The 20,148-nt window shown below is 32.3% G+C and overlaps 1 protein-coding gene across 1 annotated transcript; it reads left to right on the forward strand.

The window, feature by feature from the left end:
- Window positions 1-1,392: 1,392 nt before the first annotated feature.
- LOC143229419 (glutaredoxin-2, mitochondrial-like) lies at window positions 1,393-16,927 on the forward strand. The gene is made up of 4 exons (XM_076461732.1): window positions 1,393-2,133; window positions 9,339-9,430; window positions 15,262-15,366; window positions 16,506-16,927. Exons 1-4 carry the CDS (start codon window positions 2,124-2,126, stop codon window positions 16,584-16,586), a joined length of 288 nt encoding a protein of 95 aa, XP_076317847.1. The 5' UTR covers window positions 1,393-2,123; the 3' UTR covers window positions 16,587-16,927.
- Window positions 16,928-20,148: the final 3,221 nt, after the last annotated feature.

Genomic DNA, 20,148 nt, shown 5'->3' on the forward strand with positions numbered 1-20,148 from the left:
GGGCGTTATAATGTGACGGTCAATCCCACTATTCGTTGGTAAAAGAGTAGCCCAAGAGTTGGCGGTGGGTGGTGATGACTAGCTGACTTTCCTCTTATCTTATCTTTCCTAAATTAGGGTCGGCTAGCGCAGATAGCCCTCGTGTAGCTTTGAGTGAAATTCAAATCAAACCAGAACATTGTCTCATATTATATACTCTTTTTCCTTGGAAATTTTGTAACCTACAGAATTATGTAAAGCTTAAATGAAATTATTAAAATTTTTAAATCATATGATGTCTCTTTTATGTTTCATATAATTTGTTAAGTATTTCTACTGGATAAGAAAGTTTGTTTTGGAATTTCACACAAAGCTACTCAAGGGCTATCTGTGCTAGCTGTCCCTAATTTAGTGATGTAAGACTAGAGGGAAGGTAGCTAGTCATCACCACCCACCGCCAATTCTTGGGCTACTCTTTTATAAACAAATAGGGGGATTGACCGTAACATTATAACGCCCCCACGAATGAAAGGGCGAGCATGTTTGGCGTGACGGGCATGAGAACCCGCGACCCTCAGATTACGAAGCGCACGCCTTAACGCGCTTGGCCATGCCAGGCCTGGATAAGAAAGAGGAAGGGATATAAATGACACTGTTTAAGTCCGGAGACTGGAAAGGGTTAAGGGCAGATGGCCTGAAGGTTTAGAAAATTTCTCGGGTCGCATCAAACTTTCCGGCTTTATGGTAAAGGCGCCAAACTGTCAGTTACATGAAATGGCGAAGGTAATAAATTGATTTACATTCTATATCTCCTACTACCTCATTTTCTCGAAAGTTACGTCTGGGTGTAGTGGGAAATCGAAATTTGCACAGGTAGGAAGGTGTATGCAATTCGAGTAATACACTCTATGACACTATACAGTCATTTATTGAATTTTCTCCAATTCATGAAAAACATCAAAAACAGAATTTCTACATTACGTCTGTTTTCCCCAAAAGTATGCGTAAAACGTTTCAAAATAATACTAAAACCTAAAAGTAGTTTGAGAATGTTATGGATATGAAGTAGTTTATTCTAACTTTAAAGTTAAATCGGACAAAATGAATGATTAAATATTTCTTTAATTTTACTATGTTTTGCTCGTTTGTTACGTTTATCACCAAAAAAGTGATTGAAACTATTTAATAAGCAATGCCAATGTTATTCAACATGGAAATATTGTGGAATAGTTTGATAAAATACATTGGGGTTAAATTATTTCAAATTTGTAATGAGCATTTTGAAAATGAGGTAAGGGTTGCACTGTTCTGCCTTTTCGGTCTCATTACTTAGGTTTGTTTGTTTGTTTTGGAATTTCGCACAAAGCTACTCGAGGGCTATCTGTGCTAGCCGTCCCTAATTTAGCAGTGTAAGGCTAGAGGGAAGGCAGTTAGTAATCACCACTCACCGCCAACTCTTGGGCTACTCTTTTACCAACGAATAGTGGGATTGACTGTAACATTATACGCCCCCACGGCTGGGAGGGCGAGCATGTTTAGCGCGACGCGGGTACGAACCCGCGATCCTCGGATTACGAGTCGCACGCCTTACGCGCTTGGCCATGCCAGGCCTACATTACTTAGGAATGGAATGGAAAGGAAAGAAAATACATATACAGATTGTATTCCAAAAATATAGAGATTTTGTTTGCTTCACGTAAACTGTGCCGTTAGAAGGGGCTTTGTATCTAGAAACGAACGTGGGAGAACTACAGTTGTGTTGAGTAGTAGTTCTTAATGTCTTTTTGTGTTTAATATATATGCAAAAACGGCTTATTTGGGTTGAGAAAATATTTTACATAGAAGAGCGAACAACGTTTCGACCTTCTTCGGTCATCGTCAGGTTAACCGAATAACTAGTTACGAATTTAAGTTTCCTGTTCATTACAAAACCAAGACCATCTCTAAAAATTGTGTACTTCATAGTAAAACTAAGTTTAAAAAGTGCTTAAGCCGGGAATTAATAAGTAACAATTGACCTACCGAAAATAACGTGTCGTAACTGCTAAATGAACATAAGCAGTAAAATTTTTATAATTCTTGTTTTGTAACTTGATTACGAAGTTGTTTACGTATTTCAACTGTTAAGCTTAAAGGAAATAAAGATGGATCCAGGTAAGTTTAAACTGTGACTAGAGACAGAAACAAAAAGTTTACAGAACATTCAGGGATTGGTTCATAATTGTTCACTGACTGATTCAAATTGGACAATTCAATACTCTTAAGTGTAAGTTTAATCTACTTGTTACTTGAATAGTTTTTACTTTTGTTATTACTTTTTAAATTATAGTGTTATTAGCACTACTACTGCCAGTTGTATTTGTAGTAATATACTATACTAAGATTAGAAAAAATCATGTCTCTAGACGTTAGGAAAACTAACTTATGAAATTTTAAAATAGTTGGATAAAACTTTTTTTGGGGGGTGGTGTTATTAATGAAACCAGTGAAACTGAACCATTGTAACTATGATTGTTGTATTAGTGAAATGCATCAGGTCTTGGAGTTTAGACTTTTTGTTTTCACATTCACATGAAATGATTTATGAATTTAGTGATAGGAACATAATTTGTAAATTAGTAAAGTTTGATGGTTACTGAAAATTACTAAGTATTTGTACAGTTTCTTGTTTTATTGTGTACAATGTCTCACCTCAGCTATTGTTGCCAATATTGAAATATTCTGAAACCCAAGTGTGTCCAAAGTGAGCCTGAAATAGTAATTTGTATAAAGAAGTTTCAGTTTATATGTATGAACTAATTTATGGTAACCTAAATGCATTACATTACTATTTTTAAAGGTTGTTTTGTATTTGCTAATTGATTTAAGTCATGCAACTCAAAATACTAAGGAGTTTAATATTATCAGCAAACTTTTATTAATTTGCTTATTATGCCATTAATTATTATATTAATGTAAATAAGAAAATGTGAAGACTTATTTAAGTGCTGACTTCTGAGATACCATTGTATTCTATTCAATCATGTTATAATTGTCAATTGACTAGCCTTTTTTTGTGTAATTTCTACACACACATGTATATGTGAGTGTGTGTGTGTGTATCTAATTTAAAGATGATAAAGGATGTTTTGGCCCATGTAGACCAGGGTTTGATATATTGAGGCTTGTGAGCTGTATCTGGTTCTTTAGAGTTGTGTGGCTATCAGGCTTTAGTCTTACAATGAAGAAAAATTGAAAGTCTTTTAGTTACAGTGGGTATTAAAGATTTACTTTTAACATTTGTAATTTTTTATTTAAAATAAAGTCTTGGTATTAACATTCTAATTAACTCCTAAATACCTCAGCTAGAGAAAGGAAAATCCATTGAGGAAGTGAAACTCCTGACTTTAGTACTGTAAATTCAAAGATGGTTAGGGTATATTGCAGCTCTCGAAATGTTTAGACAAAAACATTGCTATTTTTCTTTGAATTGTACTAATTGTGATCTTGGCTGTTTATTCACTCTACTAAACTCAAGAATAAAATACATGTGTAGTTCTCATCATGCAATAGGTGTTAAAGCAAAAACAGAAATGGGCAAATTAAAGGAGAGAGGGTAAAGCTTTAAAGGAGGTTCAGAAGTTTGCTTCATTGAATAATTTTTAGAATTACAGTGGTAGTTCGGGTTCATTTTAATCCAGAGGGTCAAGGTACACTGAACATTGAGGATAAAAACAAAAAAAGTAATGTGAAAATATGGCAGTTTAATGACCTGTATGACTTTAGTATCTTCATCCTGCCCTTTAACTCTATTTCCTGCTCACAGATTCCTTAATCATTGTGTTTATATTAAGTAGAGCTGGATGAATAAGTAACTAATGTAATGAATTGCATTGATTAGCATCATTTGGTGTTCTACCTGATATTCAGAATCAGTTATATGATGATGAAGAACTGTAATGTTATACTACATTAAATATTGAGTTTAATACTGTGGCTTAGGAAGGTACCATACATTTGCTATCTATTTAATTAATATGTGGACATTTCAAATCTCTGTTATCTAAGTCCACATTAATGCAGATGGTTGCTAATGAAACAGTTTCACTTCTCCATAATTTAGTTGTAAATGGTCCCAGATTCATTCCTTTGGTAATTGAACATGTTCTCTTGCTGGAAGGATAGTTGCAACATCATTTCTTATATCCCCAAATGAAAATCTGTCTTTTCTGTTGGCAAACCTTACAATAATCTAGTACTTCCTCTCCCTTATGAATGAGAGAGAGAGAGAGTAGACCAACATTACAAGGGTGATGTATGGGCTGTAAGCAGCATGGTTTTGTTTACGTTATCAAAATTTGTATTTATAGACCAGTCTCTCCCTTGTTAGGCAGCTTCATTTCAAATTTAAGAGACATATTATTTATATTTTAGATATTCAGATTGTTTAGGAGGAATAGAGAATCCTGTAAGATTTAACTGTAGTGATATATTTTTTAACTTTTTTGTTTCTTATTTCGCTTGTGAGAAGTTTGCATTGAATTGGTGAAAATGAGAGACAAAATTATTATTACTGATAAAGATTTATTTTCATACCATCTGTCTTACCAGTTACATTCTTACACAACAACCACTTTCCCTTTTTTTCTCTGTTTGTCTTTCAAATGAAGGCTGTTGTTTTGTACATATTGTCTATAGTCTTTCTTTGTGTCAAAGTTGGACAGACTTTAAGGAGAAATAAACTCATACTTTGTAACTTAATATTCATTGGACTCACATTTAGTGTATTTTGTACAGTTACTGTGAGAGAAATTCATGTAATTGAAAATATAACATTTTAAAGTTGTCATTTTTCTTGTAATGCCTTATCATTTTTCCAATATAAGGTATAATGATTTTGAACAACACAGGACCCATTGGTCCATCTTGGCTGTCCCATCCTCTAAACTACATTAAATAAACTAAAACAAAACTTAAAGTCAGCTCTAATCATTCATAAACTTATCAAGCTTTCTTTTAAACTTAATTTTACTGCCTCCACAGCATTCAAAGGCATCCCATTCTATAGGCCAACCACCCTGTTATGAAAAGAAAATTATCTTAGCTGTAGATGGCTCCAACTCTGCCAAAATTTATGTCAATACCCTTTACAATCTTAAGCATCTTAATCAGATACCCCCCCTAACAATTTGAGATATTTTAGTCTCTCCTCATATGACAAACTCTTCCTTTTCATTTCCAACAATTCAATGTCCTTCTTAAGGTAAGGAGCCTCAGACTGAACACTATACTCCAACTGTGGTGTAACCAGCATCATACACAATGAAAGTGTAACCATTTTAGACTTATTAAATAATTCTGTAGATACAACATAAAATTCTATTTGCCTCACTTCTAGCAACAGCTTGCTGCTTGGATGGCTTAAGAGATTGATCAATCACTACACTAAGTTTCCTTTCTGTCATGACACTGTTCAGGTTATTCCCATCCAAATTATAGTTATAATTTATTTATTATAATTAAAACCCATCTGACATTTATTTGCTTAACTTATTAAATGATCCAAGTTTTTTCTAAATCAGCATCATCATCTTCACAACTAACAACATCTGAGACATAATGAATCATCAGCAAATGAGTAATTGATTGACCATCGCTTCATCTATGTCAGTGACATAAATCAATAAAGCAGAGACTGATTGCTGAGGTTCCCCACTTGTGACATTAATTCAGTTTGACTGAAAACAACTTATTTATAATATTCCAGGTGAACATCTTTCTTATACAAAATTTTTTACAGTTTTCTACATGTAATCACTATATCCAAATTACTCAGCTGCCAAATTCATAACAAGTAAGTTCTGTGATATCCCTTCAAAATATGCACTTTTGAAATTTATAATCAAAGTATAATCATCACTTATCTCCATATACAGCAAAATATTGAACCTGATTGTCACTTGCACCCATATGTTTCCCAGTTTCTATACTTGAGGTTAACAATAAATCTAAAATAGCATTGTTTCCACTAGATTCCTTAACTAATTGGTGAAGGAAGCCATTGTGAACTGTTTCCAAAAAAGTTTTCCCTTGTGATTTGGCTCTAGCATTTCCCAGTCTATATGTTTGAAACTAAAATTGCCCACAATTATGATTTCATTAACAACTGAAATCTTAATCTCATTGTAAAGTTTCTCACTAATTTAATCAGTATCACCAGGTGATTTGTAACAAAATCCCACTAAAAGCTTTTTCCCCTTATGTATTTCAACAGAAACCCAAGTGAATTAAATTTCCAGACTTTATCTTTGATATCCTCAACCCCAACAGGATGTAACTTGCATTTTATATACAACGTAACTCCTCTCCCTCTCGTTATTACTCTGTCTCTATTAATTAGTCTAATTCTGTATTTCAAAGAAAGTTCTGTCATCAAAATCATGTATTTTTTAAGTATGTTTCAGTTATTCCTATTCTAAGAAAATCTGTCATTCTTACTAGTGCTCTAAAGGCATCTGTTTTATTGCTTGTAGCATTGTAATAGTAACAGCAATTCTACTCTTATAACTATTTATGTATCATTTCTTGTGGTAAACTTTTCTCTGCCTCTTATTCTTTTTTTCGGTAAGTTTATCGTAGTCCTCATCACTGTCAGACCTAGTTTAAAACTTCCCTTTAGCACAGGTAGTAGCCCTAGCAAACAAGCCATCCCGCATCCTATTTAAATGTTGAGAAAACATAGAAACAAGTCATCTTTAGGAAAACATCCAATAAGTATCAAAGATTTGAATGAATTCTATACATTTTCTTCTATTTGGGATTTTGCATTATTTTATTATTGCTTATCCTTCAGTGCTGGTTAGAAACTGTCTTGTAAGATTGTATGTGTAAAAACATATGGCAAACAGTAGCTTGAAGGATTTTTCAATTATTATATTTACACATTTTTATTAATTTTTTCCACAAAAGACAAAGTAGTACTTGTGGTATTTAATAGAAAGTACATAAAAAGTTTGACAGCCAGAATATTAAATTGATTCCTAATGGAAATTCAAGAGATTATGCAGCATTTTTCAATGCTAGCCATATCATTAGTGCTGGATAAAAACAAACCCAAAGCTGTTCACTATAAAGTATCTATCTGCTATATGCAACTGAGAATTTTCAGATGGTTGGGGTGTTGTTTTTTTTAATTTTCTTGGCACTCACTTTACTCAAATAATGTCAGTAAAAATAATGAACTACTATTGTTTTACTATAGTCAGTTAATTATAAATGCATCAAAGCTATTTCTTTCTAAATATTAAATAATTGTATCTTAAGACTGCCATTTCCTGACACTTGTACTTCTGAAAGGGAAAGTCATCCAGAAGATTCCACAAAAACTGAACATTGTTCATCTAATTTATATGCAAAAACGGCTCGTTTGGGTTGTGAGTAGCTCAAACCCAGACTTATTTGTCTAAAACAATTTTCTCAACCCAAACGAGCCGTTTTTGCATATAAATTTCTCAACAAGTGGGTTTCTCGACATCACTGATTATTGTTCATCTAAGGATTTTGAACCTTAAGACCACTATTTCAAGATATGTTTCAATGGTAGTAGAGGAATCATCCTGAAGATGACATAAAAACACTGATCTTCTTGTCACAATTTATTGAATTACTAAACAGGTTCTAAAAGATTCAGAAATTCATATAATTTACTGTTCTTTTTTAGGAGTGTAATTTATCATGCACAGATAACTTAAATAGTTACCTGTTACACTGATATGCTTAACTAATTCTTGACAGTGTGTTTGCTTTGAATGTAGACTAAGGAACTTTTTTACTTAACAGATATTATCCAATTCATGTATCTCAAAATGTTAAATACCTCTAAGTTCTTTTGTATTTATTTTTCTAGAAACTTTTGATTAATATTTCCTTTGATTAATTACTCTATGAACTTAAATTTTGGTAAAGCTTTTTTTTTGTTAATTCTTCTGGTAAATTGATAAACTGCTGATGTAGTCTAACTGGTTAGGTAGACAGTAGAGATTATTATGCATTACCAACAATACAACTATTAAATGACATTCAAGTTTTAACTTCCAGGAAGGAGTACAGTTACTAATTATGGCATCTAATTAATTTAATTGCTTGTTTCATGGAAATGCTTGAACAGTATAACATGTGCTTCCTAGCCTTGAAACACGTAAAATATGTTTGTACAATTTCTTTGTAGTGCTCTCAGTGAGACTTTACACAATCTGTCTTGTATGAAGGAGTACTGGAAGTAATTAATTTATATTTGCACTTAAAAGCTGAATTTTAAATGAGTTTAGAATTTTTGAAAAAGTAACAGAACATGAAAACTAGCTGGAAACTGCTTTGAAATTTCTTTGGGTCTTGCCAGCTTAGTTTGTACGTTGACAGCAGTGCCATCCAATGGAGCTTTATGTGATTAGAGCTAGTCAGTTTGTGGTATTTTATAATTAATGGGCCCATTAGTTGTTTAGTAAGATATTCTGCAAGCCATGGTACGTGCTCTTCCAAACTAGCAAACAAAAGGTAACATAAGAGCTGGCAGTGGGTGCTGCTATTTGATTTATCTCTCTCTAGTCAGTAATTCAAAATTAGTAACAGTGACAGGTAGGTGGAGCAGTAGCTTTGCCATGTCTCTCTGAATCACCAGACCATGCTAGCCCAAAGCTGAATAAACTTGAAGTAAATAAAACTTGTAATACTAAAATCAGGTTTTGATACCTGCATGGACCAGAGAACAGATAGGGTATTAATTAGCTTTGTGCTCAAGACAACAATTGAACATGATGGTATTTTGGTTATTTGGATAGTTGGAAAATTGAAAATAGCAAGAATTGGAACTATTAATTTTGATTTATTTATTATTTTCATGACAGTAAGTATAGTTATAATTTAGATTAATTAGTTGTTGAAATAATTGGAAACTTATTTTGACTAATTTTTTGACATTAATCATAATTAAACTAACCAGTCTGATCTTTATGTGACTATCTTAGGAAGCCTTTCTTATTTAATCCTTGCGTGAATCAAGTTTGATGGTTTGGTACAAAAGACAGATCTAGTATTGATATTTCAATAATTGTTTGTTTGTGTAGACTGTAAGCTGAATCACTGGTATGTATAAACAGGTTATTTTCTGTAATGTGAGTTAGCATATTTTTATTCCACCTTTATAAACCATAGGATGAAAAACATTAGCTCTAATATATAATGTAAACTCTTCACAATGAACTTTTTACAGTGAGATTTACAAGTAAAAGATTAAACAACGTAAGATATCAGCCATTGTTTTAAGCATCTGTGACAGTTCAAACTGACAACTAAAATTATTTTCATATTTTAAAAAATTTCAGAAATAGATAGATACATCACTTCTACTGTAAATGAAAACTGTGTGGTTTTGTTTTCCAAATCAACGTGTCCACATTGTGTAACAGCTAAGGAAGTAAGTATATAAAATTGACATTTTTTACTGTATCATTAATTTCTAATCAGAAAAGGCTGTGTACAATGATCAGAACCAAATATTAGTTCCACAATAATTATTACTAATTAAACCCTTTTGAAATGGGCTTGTTATACATGAATTTGTTTACACAATTGCACACATCAAGTATTTGCATTATAACTTTTGATACAATATGTGTATCTGCAAAGTATTTGGTGTACTTTTAGTAAAGATTACAGTTTGTTTGTATAAAAAAGATCAGATTTTTTCATGAGACTTTTCTAAACATTTATTTGTGAAAATATGGAATCTGTTTCATAATTAGACTGAGTGCAAAGTGATTTCTGGTCATGATTAAAAAAACACTTAGTCTTCCCAAAAATCTCAAATATTTTGTTTCAGTACATAAGCTATATCTTGGCAAAATACAGTTATATGTGGTTCTTATTTTATATTCTAGCTTGCCAATATTAGCAATTTGAATTCCTAATTTGTATGAAACTATAGACTTAGTATGTTGAAATCACAAATGTCTAATTTTAAACAATGCTGTATTTAACATACCATGCGACTCACTAAAATCTATATTTTGGTGTGTTATTTTAACATTAACTTTAAAAGGCGAAATTAATTCATATTATATTAAAGTTTGAATTATCTACAAGTTGATTCAGAACTTACTGACATGAATTCATAAAATAGTAATTCAATAACATTTTAAATGCAAGTTAACAAATGCAATTACATGGTATTTGACCCCTGACATGATTTGCAAAGGTTAATATAATGTACTTATAATGATTAGAATGCATTTTACTTTGTTTTCCAACACAAGGCATTTATTTACCAGAAAATTTAAAATATCAGGAATGTTTAATTTTATCAGAATGAAAAACAAATGTAAAGATAAAAAAAAAAGTCAAAAGTTTCTGTTGTAGTCAACCCAAAGTCTGTAATATTCTCTGTGTTCAGCAGAATTACTGATGATGTTCCATGAATTAATATTAGTTTATTGTGTGATATAAATTATGTTTTACTGTATTACTAAAATAAGAAAAATGTTTTCATTTGGATGAATATCATTAAAACTGATTGGTAATTTTGTTTTCTGCATTTTTAATTAGTATTGTGTTATTATCTTGCATTTGTGTGATAGAGGTTAAGCAAATGGAAACAGTTATGTAAAAACATTCTGAATTACTGATAAGATTTTTAAGCAATGATTTTGTAATTGGTGGAGTTTAACTTTCAGTACTGACAGTCTTATTTTCTATACAGTACTGCTAAAAAAGGTCTGTCATTCTTTATCAAGGTCCATCAGTCTGACTTGATTCCAAAATTTTTACCCATATTTGAAACTCTTGTTAAGATATCTAGCCATATGTTTAATATTATCAAGATGGTTTCAAACATTTGTGCCCTTATTTGATATTGTGGTTGAGATTTCTAGCTATATGCAATGAATCAACAAACAACTTCAGATAACTATTTTGTATTGTATTTTATTCCACTTAAGATTTCTGCTTAAACGTTTTTTCAAAGGTCTGTGAAATTAACAGGTTATAAAACTGATTTTAAATTACAGTAGCCAAAAGGAATATGAAACTACCTCGGTATAAAAGAATGGGTGAATGGTGAAGCATGCTAAAAGTAGTGTTGAAACATGAGCATTTAACACAGCAATACATCCACCATTATACCGGTACAGATATGTGATGACACGGTTACGGGATTCACATCTACAGAACACACACTTAATTTTTTCAATCACATTAATGCTATACATCCCAACATTAACTTCACATGTGAACACAAAGGAATCAATCAAATATCATTTCTTAACCTCAAAATTACAAGATCCAATACACAGTTTAAAACATGAATCCACTAAAAAATCACCTGCTGGGACTATACATTCCTTGGAACTCAGCACATGAAACAAAACAAAAATTCAACATACCCCACAAACCGTAGAAAATGTTATATGCACACATGTAGACAAAAAGCTTACAAAAGTAAGTATACCCCATGATTTAAAAAATCACAAAACCGTGTACTGCTGTATACCATATATTCTTGACTTCAGCAAAAATAATCAACATTTGGTAAAAACTAGTAACAAAATATGACATTTCCATTAATACCAAACTTATTCAAAAATCAGGCACAAAACTAAGGTCTATACCATGTAAAAACTACACTGACAAACACAACACCAACATTATAAAATGCAATGTGATAACTGCCACAACAACTATATTGGAGAAACAACTAGAAAAATGGAAACCAGATTCAAAGAACATAAAAAGTCACTTTCACACGTTTTCGAACACTGCTAATCAAATGAACACAACATAACCATAAAAAACAACCAAATACTAAATAAAGAAAAACATAAAAAAATGCAAAATTAAAGAAGCCTTACTTATACAACAACTCAAGCCCAAAATAAACCAATACAAAGGAACACCTTTATACCTATATTGACAAATATAATCAAACATCTAAGCACACCTTCTACATTTCTACACTCAATTACACAACTGTCTTCAAACATGTGGTCAACTATTGGTCAGTTACCTCTTTCTTTCTTTGTGAACCTGACGATGACCGAAGAAGGTCAAAACGTTGTTCACTCATCTACGTAGTGCTTTCTCTACCCATACCAGCTTTTTTTACGTATATAATTTTCTCTGCATGTGGTGGTTTCTATTTTTGCTGTAAAATGTTCAAATCATTTGAGTCAAAATTATGGAACATATATATATTTATTGTGAAATGTGTATCTGTCTGAACATTTGTCTGTTTCCTCTTTATGGCAGTCACTTCCTGTGCTGCATGTTTGAAAGCTGTGTTTGTATGCAAAGATCAACATTAACTTTTGAAGTGAAAGGAGAAATAGCCATTGAACATCAGTAGCTTTTGAAGTGTCTTGTTTCTTACTGTCTATAGTGTTGCAGATTTTTTCAGTTCTATTAGGATGAGCAATAACATTCAATTTGATAATTGATGGATAGGGTAAGTTACAGTGAAGAATAATGGGTTTAACATATGGTTTGGAATATATGGTAGTGATACATTTGTTGTTTTCTGTAGTTCTGGACCTTTTCAGTACAAGTAAGCATGAGCTGTATCTCATGGTGCTAGTGATTAAGGAATTCATCAAATTCCATAAGAGAAGAGAATTAGTTATTCCATGCATCAAAAATTTCATCATTATATCTGTACCATTGAGTTGGTTCAAGATTAGTTTCAAAATTTCAATGAGTGAGAGCTGATAATCCAAAAAAATGCCTAAAATTGAGACTAAAAGAACAGAATTATTGTTGCCTACAACAATTTCTTTGATTTGTGTATGAAGATGTGAATTGAATTTAGTGTAACTGTTGTTGAGAACAATTCTGGGAGAATATTTGATAAGTTTTTAGGGGTATCAGAAATTATGGGCCTGACTTGGTCAGGTGGTTAGGGCATTTGAGTTAGTCTGAGAGTTGTGAGTTTGGATCTCTGTCACACTACAACACCCATATGGCTGAAAGGGAAGGCATGTTTAGTGTGACAGAGATCCAAACTCACAACTCTCAGACTAAGTCAAATGTCCTAACCACCTGACCAAGTCATCATCACCCACTGCCAACTCTTACCAATTATTCGTTCATAAGAGTTGGCAGTGGGTAATGATGATTACCTTGCCTTCCGTCTACTCTTCACTGCTTAATTAGGGGTGGCTAGTACAAATAGCCCTTGGACAGGTCCTCAGGACAGGTAAAACTTTCGGTGCCTGTCCTGTGAAAGTGGGTTTTCTCGGGGCACTCCCGTTTCCCCCCTACATCCAAATCTCAGGCATTGAATTTTTAGATCCCAGCCAAGGCATCAATATTGCCCAACCCTGAATCGGGTCATTTTGCATTGATACTTACATTGACATTTGCTTGTCTGGCTCTGGCCTGGCTCACTTTTTTAGTGCCGCCTTTGTTCAGCTCTTTCTCGCCCAACAATTTTATAATGTCCCATCACACTTCATACCTCAAACAAGTAAGGATTAAAAATTAAATACAGGCAAAGTTTCAAGTACATTTAAATAACATTTCACATGAGGGAACGAAGAGGAACTACAAAGTTCCTGATCACCCCAGTTGGGGAGGGAATTCTTGAAACTTCTCTATCTATAAACTAAACCCCTACCAAGTTTGTTTACGTATAATAGACCTTGTGTAGATTTGCATGAAATTGAAACCAAACAACTTTTAGAGTTATGTAATTCTTTTTTAACTCGTTGGTAGCTAACAGTTTTTTTGTGAAAGACTGAAGTGTGCTTAATAATTCTTAAGGGTATTTAAAATTGTTTCACCATCAGTTTTAAGTTTCTGAATACTTTTCTTCCATAGTAGTGCACACACTGAGAGGTATGTGTTTAGGAAAATCAGAAGGTGAATCCAGTCATTCAATACCTGATCATTTCAAACAATACATTTGTGCTACTGTAAATATTGACAACAAAGAAGCTGAGACTGAACATTACATCAGTGCACATGATATAATTAATGAGACACCTTGATGGATCAAAATTGTAAAGATTTATGGTAACATTCTTGACAGGAAGTATAAGGAATCTTTTTGATTCAACCAAATTGCTTTCTCATTAATAGGTACAATGTCTAGCTCCTATAAATCTATTATTATTTAATGTAAGATGTTTATTCCTTTACTTTTTAATGCTTATGATTAGTGACTCTAACCTGTTTAACAATACTTTAAGCATGTTTCACCATGCACCTGTTCTTTTATATTGTTTTAGTTTTATATTCCTTTTAGTTGCTCTAATTAAAAAATATTTTTGTTAACTGAAATGTTCAGAGACCCTTGATAAAGGCATAAATTAGAACATCAGGTAGATTAAAAAAAACTTATTTAAAGTTGTTTGCCATTTACATTATAAATGGTTGCTATCCTTCAGTCAGGATTGAAAACTTAAAAAAAACTAGTTTAGTCATATTCTGGATTGCCAAGGCTGTTTACAGCCATTTTTGCCATGTTTGAAACCCTATATAATATATAGTTGTGTGCTCTATGTTACCAAACATATGAAGCCCTTATAAGGAACAAATGTGATGGAATGTTCAGTAAAACTGATAATATTTTTAATTGTATTAAACATTACAACAAATAATGGTAACAACTATTTGAAAATTGACTTTCTAGTTTCTTAAGGGAGTGAAGCTTCTGGGAATCAGGGCAGCATGTTCTCTCAAAGTATTTTAAGATGTAAAATGTTTCAAGATGCATTCTAGTGGATTTTTGATAAGAATTCACTAAAATATTTAACAGTTTTTACCACTATGAAGTTTAATAAATTCAAATAAAATCATGAATTTCATATTTGTAGATCTTTATATCAATTGCAAATCATTACATCTTACAGTTATGAATTTAAGCACTAAAATATATATGTATACAGATAGTTTTATTATCTTAAATTCTTAAATTAATTACATATGACTTTATCACTATTCAGACACTATTCTTTATTACTGCAGTTGACATTTAAGGTATTTCTTTGGTAATATTATGTAATGTAAGAAAGCAAGTTTCAACCAGTTTTGATAGCTGTATTTGAGAACTTTCATAGATATAAATTATGTAGTAGTTTTTGTGTACATTTTTGGTGAAAGTATCGCACACATACTTACAAAATTAAAGGCTTTTAAGTGCACTTTTTTCATTTTACTGTTACATATGTAAAACAAATTTAAGATCATAATTCATATTAAAAGAAATAAAATATATTTAACTGTAAAAGTTTTACAGTAAAAACATGTTTTCTTCAGATTTTTGACAAATCCAAAATTCCCTACAAAGTGGTGGAGATTGATAAGAGAGGTGATGAAAAGGAGCTGCAAAATGCCTTAGAACTTCTGACAGGAGCTAGAACTGTAAGTGTTAATAGGGTTGTGTAAAGTAGATAAAAATCCTACAGTTAGGAAGAAATAATCTTTGAAGCATAAGTCATTAAACAGTTATATATAATTATTGTTAATTTGTGAAATTCCTGAAGTTATACTTTCACATTCTATGAAAAATAATTATTTTTCATTACACATTCAGTTTTGAACAAAAAAATGTGCAGTTTGATTATCTGAAGGCTTGAATAAAATATTTTCTAAAGAGTGATAAAAAATAAAATAAAAATTGTAACTTAATGCAGTATTTTGGATGCTGTACTTAAAAATGAAATAATTTTTATAAGTCATATAATAACAAAAAACTTTGAAATAGTAGTATTATAAGCTTTAACGAATGACCTTTATTTTATGTACAGTTATTGTTATTTGCTGTACCATTCTTTTTGCACAATTACATTGTTCTAGATATGTAATTCATCTCCAAAAAGAAGTAAAACTTCATTAGGTAAGAGTATCAACTAGGCTGAGATCTTGTATATGGGTATGATATTTAACATATAAGAAAAGATTTATTGGCTTAAATCTATAATACAGTTGGTTTTTTCCAAAGATAGTCAGTACAACAGTAAAATTATCAAATGTGAGATTATGGAACTGTGATGTGATACCAGAAGTGAAAAATAAAATATGGAAGTAAATATAAAATAAATTACATTAAATTGCAATAAGAAGTAAAAAGCTGATTATCTTAGTAAAGATTAATGTGATGCCTTCAGTATTTTTATAGAAATTATTAGCATTTTTGGTGACTTTGAAAAGCTTTTGAAAGACATGTCCTGAAGCTTCTAATCATATTGAAACTGTATTATTTTTTTAATGGAAATTGTCAACTAGGTACAATATTACTGTTTTGTGTTCTTGAGGGATCTAAATGATGATTTAATGTCCAGTTGGTACCTTAAAAAGCATAATTTTTAGATTTAAAAAATCAATCACAGTAAGGAATATAATTGTTGATATAATGACATGTGCCTTTAATATTTATTACATAGGTAGAGGATTATAGCTCGAATATCATGTTTTTCTTTACTATTACACAAAAGCTAATATTCAAACTCTACATGTGTTTTTACTACTTTATATTCTAATTTTATTTTTTTATTTTTCAGGTTCCACGTGTGTTCATCAGTGGAAATGCATTGGAGGTGCTACAGAAACCAAAACGTTATACAAAGAGGGAATATTATTAAGTCTTGTATATCAATGCTTCCGTCGTTATAAATAATGTGTATATAATATTTAAAAGGTTAATATTTTTGTAGATAATTTATTTATGAACTTGAATTGTTGGTTGTATATTCAACTGAAATATTGATCTTTTATTCCCTAAAAGTTTCTAGCGATTTATTATTTTGTTTCTAGTTTTCTGTTTATCACCAGTCATGAGGGTTTTTGACATTTCTTAAGGTAAATGGGAAAATGTGTACTTATGGTTATATGTCAGTTAAAAATAGTGTTCTTGATAAGTATTGATAGAATTATCCATAATAATAGTAGAATCTGACCAGGAGGAATTATACTTTTTTCTTGATATTTGAACTGAGTATTTCTTTGGTATGAAAATGAACGAGCTGGACAAAAACATTTGGTAGGACAAAAATCTAAATTCACATGATTATACATAATATAGCTGCATTGTAGCATCCAGATGACCAGTAGGGGTGCAACACATTTTCCTAGTCCCTAGTACAGCTGTAGAGCATGCTAATCACTTCTCGAAGTGGCATTCATGTGTACAGACGTCTTCTTTTGCTTGTGAACAATTAAGAGTTAGGTATTTTTTTAATTGTATGTATTAATATAGGCACTGCATGTTGTGGAAGTATTTATTGTTGGATTATCTCTTTTTAACATTTTCTGCACCTGCAGATTTTAGGGCCTTTTATTTTTATATTATTAATGTGTAACTTCCAATAACTGTTATAAGAGAGCAAGGTGTTATTCATGCTAGTATCACACTTACATTGGTGTCAGGTTTGTTATTGTCTGTTTGGAGGTATGATGGTTTTCGTGCAGTGGATGGTGTAGTAGTTTGTGTGGATTGTGCCTTCATTTATACCTGATGTATTTCCACTGGTATATCTCATTTGTGACGGATGAAATTATTCTGTTTTTTTTTCTTACTATCCACCTTTCCCTTATCTTATATAACCATGTTGTTTTGAATCTACTTCATCCATTTTTGTAATTTTGAGATAGGTTTCTGAGATATATATTTCACTCCCCATTTTTGCATATTATTCCTTGATTCTTCCTTGTTATGTTTTTTACTTTCTATCTGGATGCTAGTTCATTTTCAATTCCTTTTACCAGTATTTTGGGGAATGCATTCCTTGTCCTTTCTTCTTTGTTACCTCTTATGGACTAGGCCTAATTTCATTCTGCATTACTTTTTCTTAGGCTCAAATTTCTTTCCTTTGTTTTACACTTTATACACTCTTCCATTATTTCATTCACGCTCCTGTGATAATTCACCATTTCCCTCAGGGCTTTCTGGCAGATGTTATTTTATTTATCTTCTCTTCAGTGGCATTTTTATCTTCCTTAGAGTCATCCCTTCATATTTTGTTGATCTTTTGATTGTGTTTTTTAAGGAGTGATGCCCTTGTTACTCAAGACCTATTGCCTCCCTTTTCTCTTGTGTGACTTTGTCTGGCTCCTTTCGTCTGCCTATATTCCTGGATAGGTTTTCTGTGGGATCATATATTGGAGCTGCATGCTAGTGATGTTCTTATCCTTACTGTTTTATTGACTCTTCTATGCTCCTTCTTTCTCTCCATATCATTTCTTCCTGCTTCCTCTTCATTGTCACCATTTCGTGTTCTTCTGTTCCTACCTGTTCTCCCACTGCTTGTAGACTTCATTGTTGTCAGTTTTTGTGGTGACTGTCCTATAGACTTGGGGGTTGGTGGGTCCTGTTTCCTTAGGTTACAGGCCTTTGCTCTCCATTTGTGGCCAATTTTAGAGTATTAAGAGTTTTTATCAAAGAGCCTTACCCTTTATTTTTTTCCTCTCCTACTCTTTTGTCTCCTGTTCCCCTTATTTGCCCACCATCTAGGGACTTTGTTTCTTGCCAACATCCATGGCAGTGTTAGTCTTAATAGCTAAAGATTGTAAAGAACTGATTTCTCATCCTTTCCTAGGATTTATTCCCATTTTCTTGTAACTAGACATCTGGTTTTAGACATTTAATGTCTCAGTATGATTATCATTCTCCCTCAATTTACCATAGAGACTTTTCTCACCTTAGGGAGTATTTTACCCAAAGTCTTGAGGTGATCATGATGGACTTCTTGGATGTTTTTCTCATTTGAGTCTGTTCCAACAAGCTTCCTGCACCTATCCTCTTTCCCTTAAGGAAGTGATGAATCTGGGTTAGTTTTTCATTCACTTGGGTATTTTTCAGTTTGTGTCTCTACAAGGCTTAGCCTTCTATTTGTATTTGAGGGACATTGAGCAATTAGTTTCCCATGTGCTATCTTCTCTCCTCACTGTGATGGAGATTGTTTCTCTTCTGGGGACTTGGACTTCCATGGAATCTTGTGTCTAATTTGGTCATATTCATTTGCAAAATCTATGATGAACTCTGCGAGGTCATTGTTTCATCATTTATAATCCTTTGTCCTCCTCCATTTTTGCTTTCTTCTTTATTACTGTAAGCCTTTATCTGATGATTTGTTACACCCAATAGCATTGAGAGTGTCCCTCTTCCTTCTTCTCATCTGGGTGTTCATGTGTTTCCAAATACTTTCTTAGTGAGATAGGGGCATGTTTAGACTCAAGTGATTTTGGGAATGGTGGTCTTATGAAAATTTATCCCTTTATGTCACTGTCAAAGAGCTTTTGGCAGCATAATAGAATTTTAAATTATTTTTATATAATGGTTTGTGGACACATAGTATGATCCCCAAAGATAAATCAGTTGTTTTCTTTAATATCAATTACTAGTGAGTGCCCAGTCTCATTCTCCCTGTTTTTTGTGCTCTTATTCTATTTTCTGGACCCATTCATTGCGTCACGTCTAATAGGTTGCACTAATTCTTATTGTCGTTTTCTGGCTTGACAAAATAATACATCTAGAGTTGTTCCTAGATCTTATGATGGTCCAGTACCTGTGCTCTCATCTGGACTCTCTTCTTTTTGTCACTTATCCCAACACTATACTTTTATTTTGGTTCCTGTTTCTTATCCTTCAGATTTTGCTTTTGATGCATTCACTCATAAATGATCCAATCTTTTTTTCTCTATGCCTACCTTCCTATTCATCTTCTTCCTAATGTGTTTTCTCTCATTTCAGCCACTGTTTTGAGTCTTCCTGCTCATTGTGCGTTGGTCAGCTCAGTTAAACCTCTCTTCATCTGTCATCTGTGTGCTCCCTTACTCCTTCAGGCTCTTCCTCTCTCCCATCTTGACAGTGTTGTCACTTCATATGCATTGTTTGTCCAGTTCTATGCAAGATATTACAGAATCTCTTCTTGTCTTTCCTCCCTATCTATGAAAATAGTGCACATTCCATAGTTAGTCTCAGAGTCCTGCTTTATTCTGTTTCCATCCTTCTATCTCCCATTTTTCTGAATTTTTACTTGGTTGTTCACTTATGACTTACCACTTTTTGCAATTGCTGGTTACAGATCAGTTTTACCTAAAACTTTTGGTTTTCCCATTATTTTCATGATTTTTCCTCTCCTGTTTTGTTCTTTTTTGTCAACTTTGTACCTCCCTTTTCCAGGATTTTTCTAGTGTTTAGTCAGA

The sequence above is a fragment of the Tachypleus tridentatus genome, chromosome 10, assembly GCF_004210375.1.
Source record: "Tachypleus tridentatus isolate NWPU-2018 chromosome 10, ASM421037v1, whole genome shotgun sequence".
Lineage (NCBI taxonomy): Eukaryota > Metazoa > Arthropoda > Merostomata > Xiphosura > Limulidae > Tachypleus > Tachypleus tridentatus.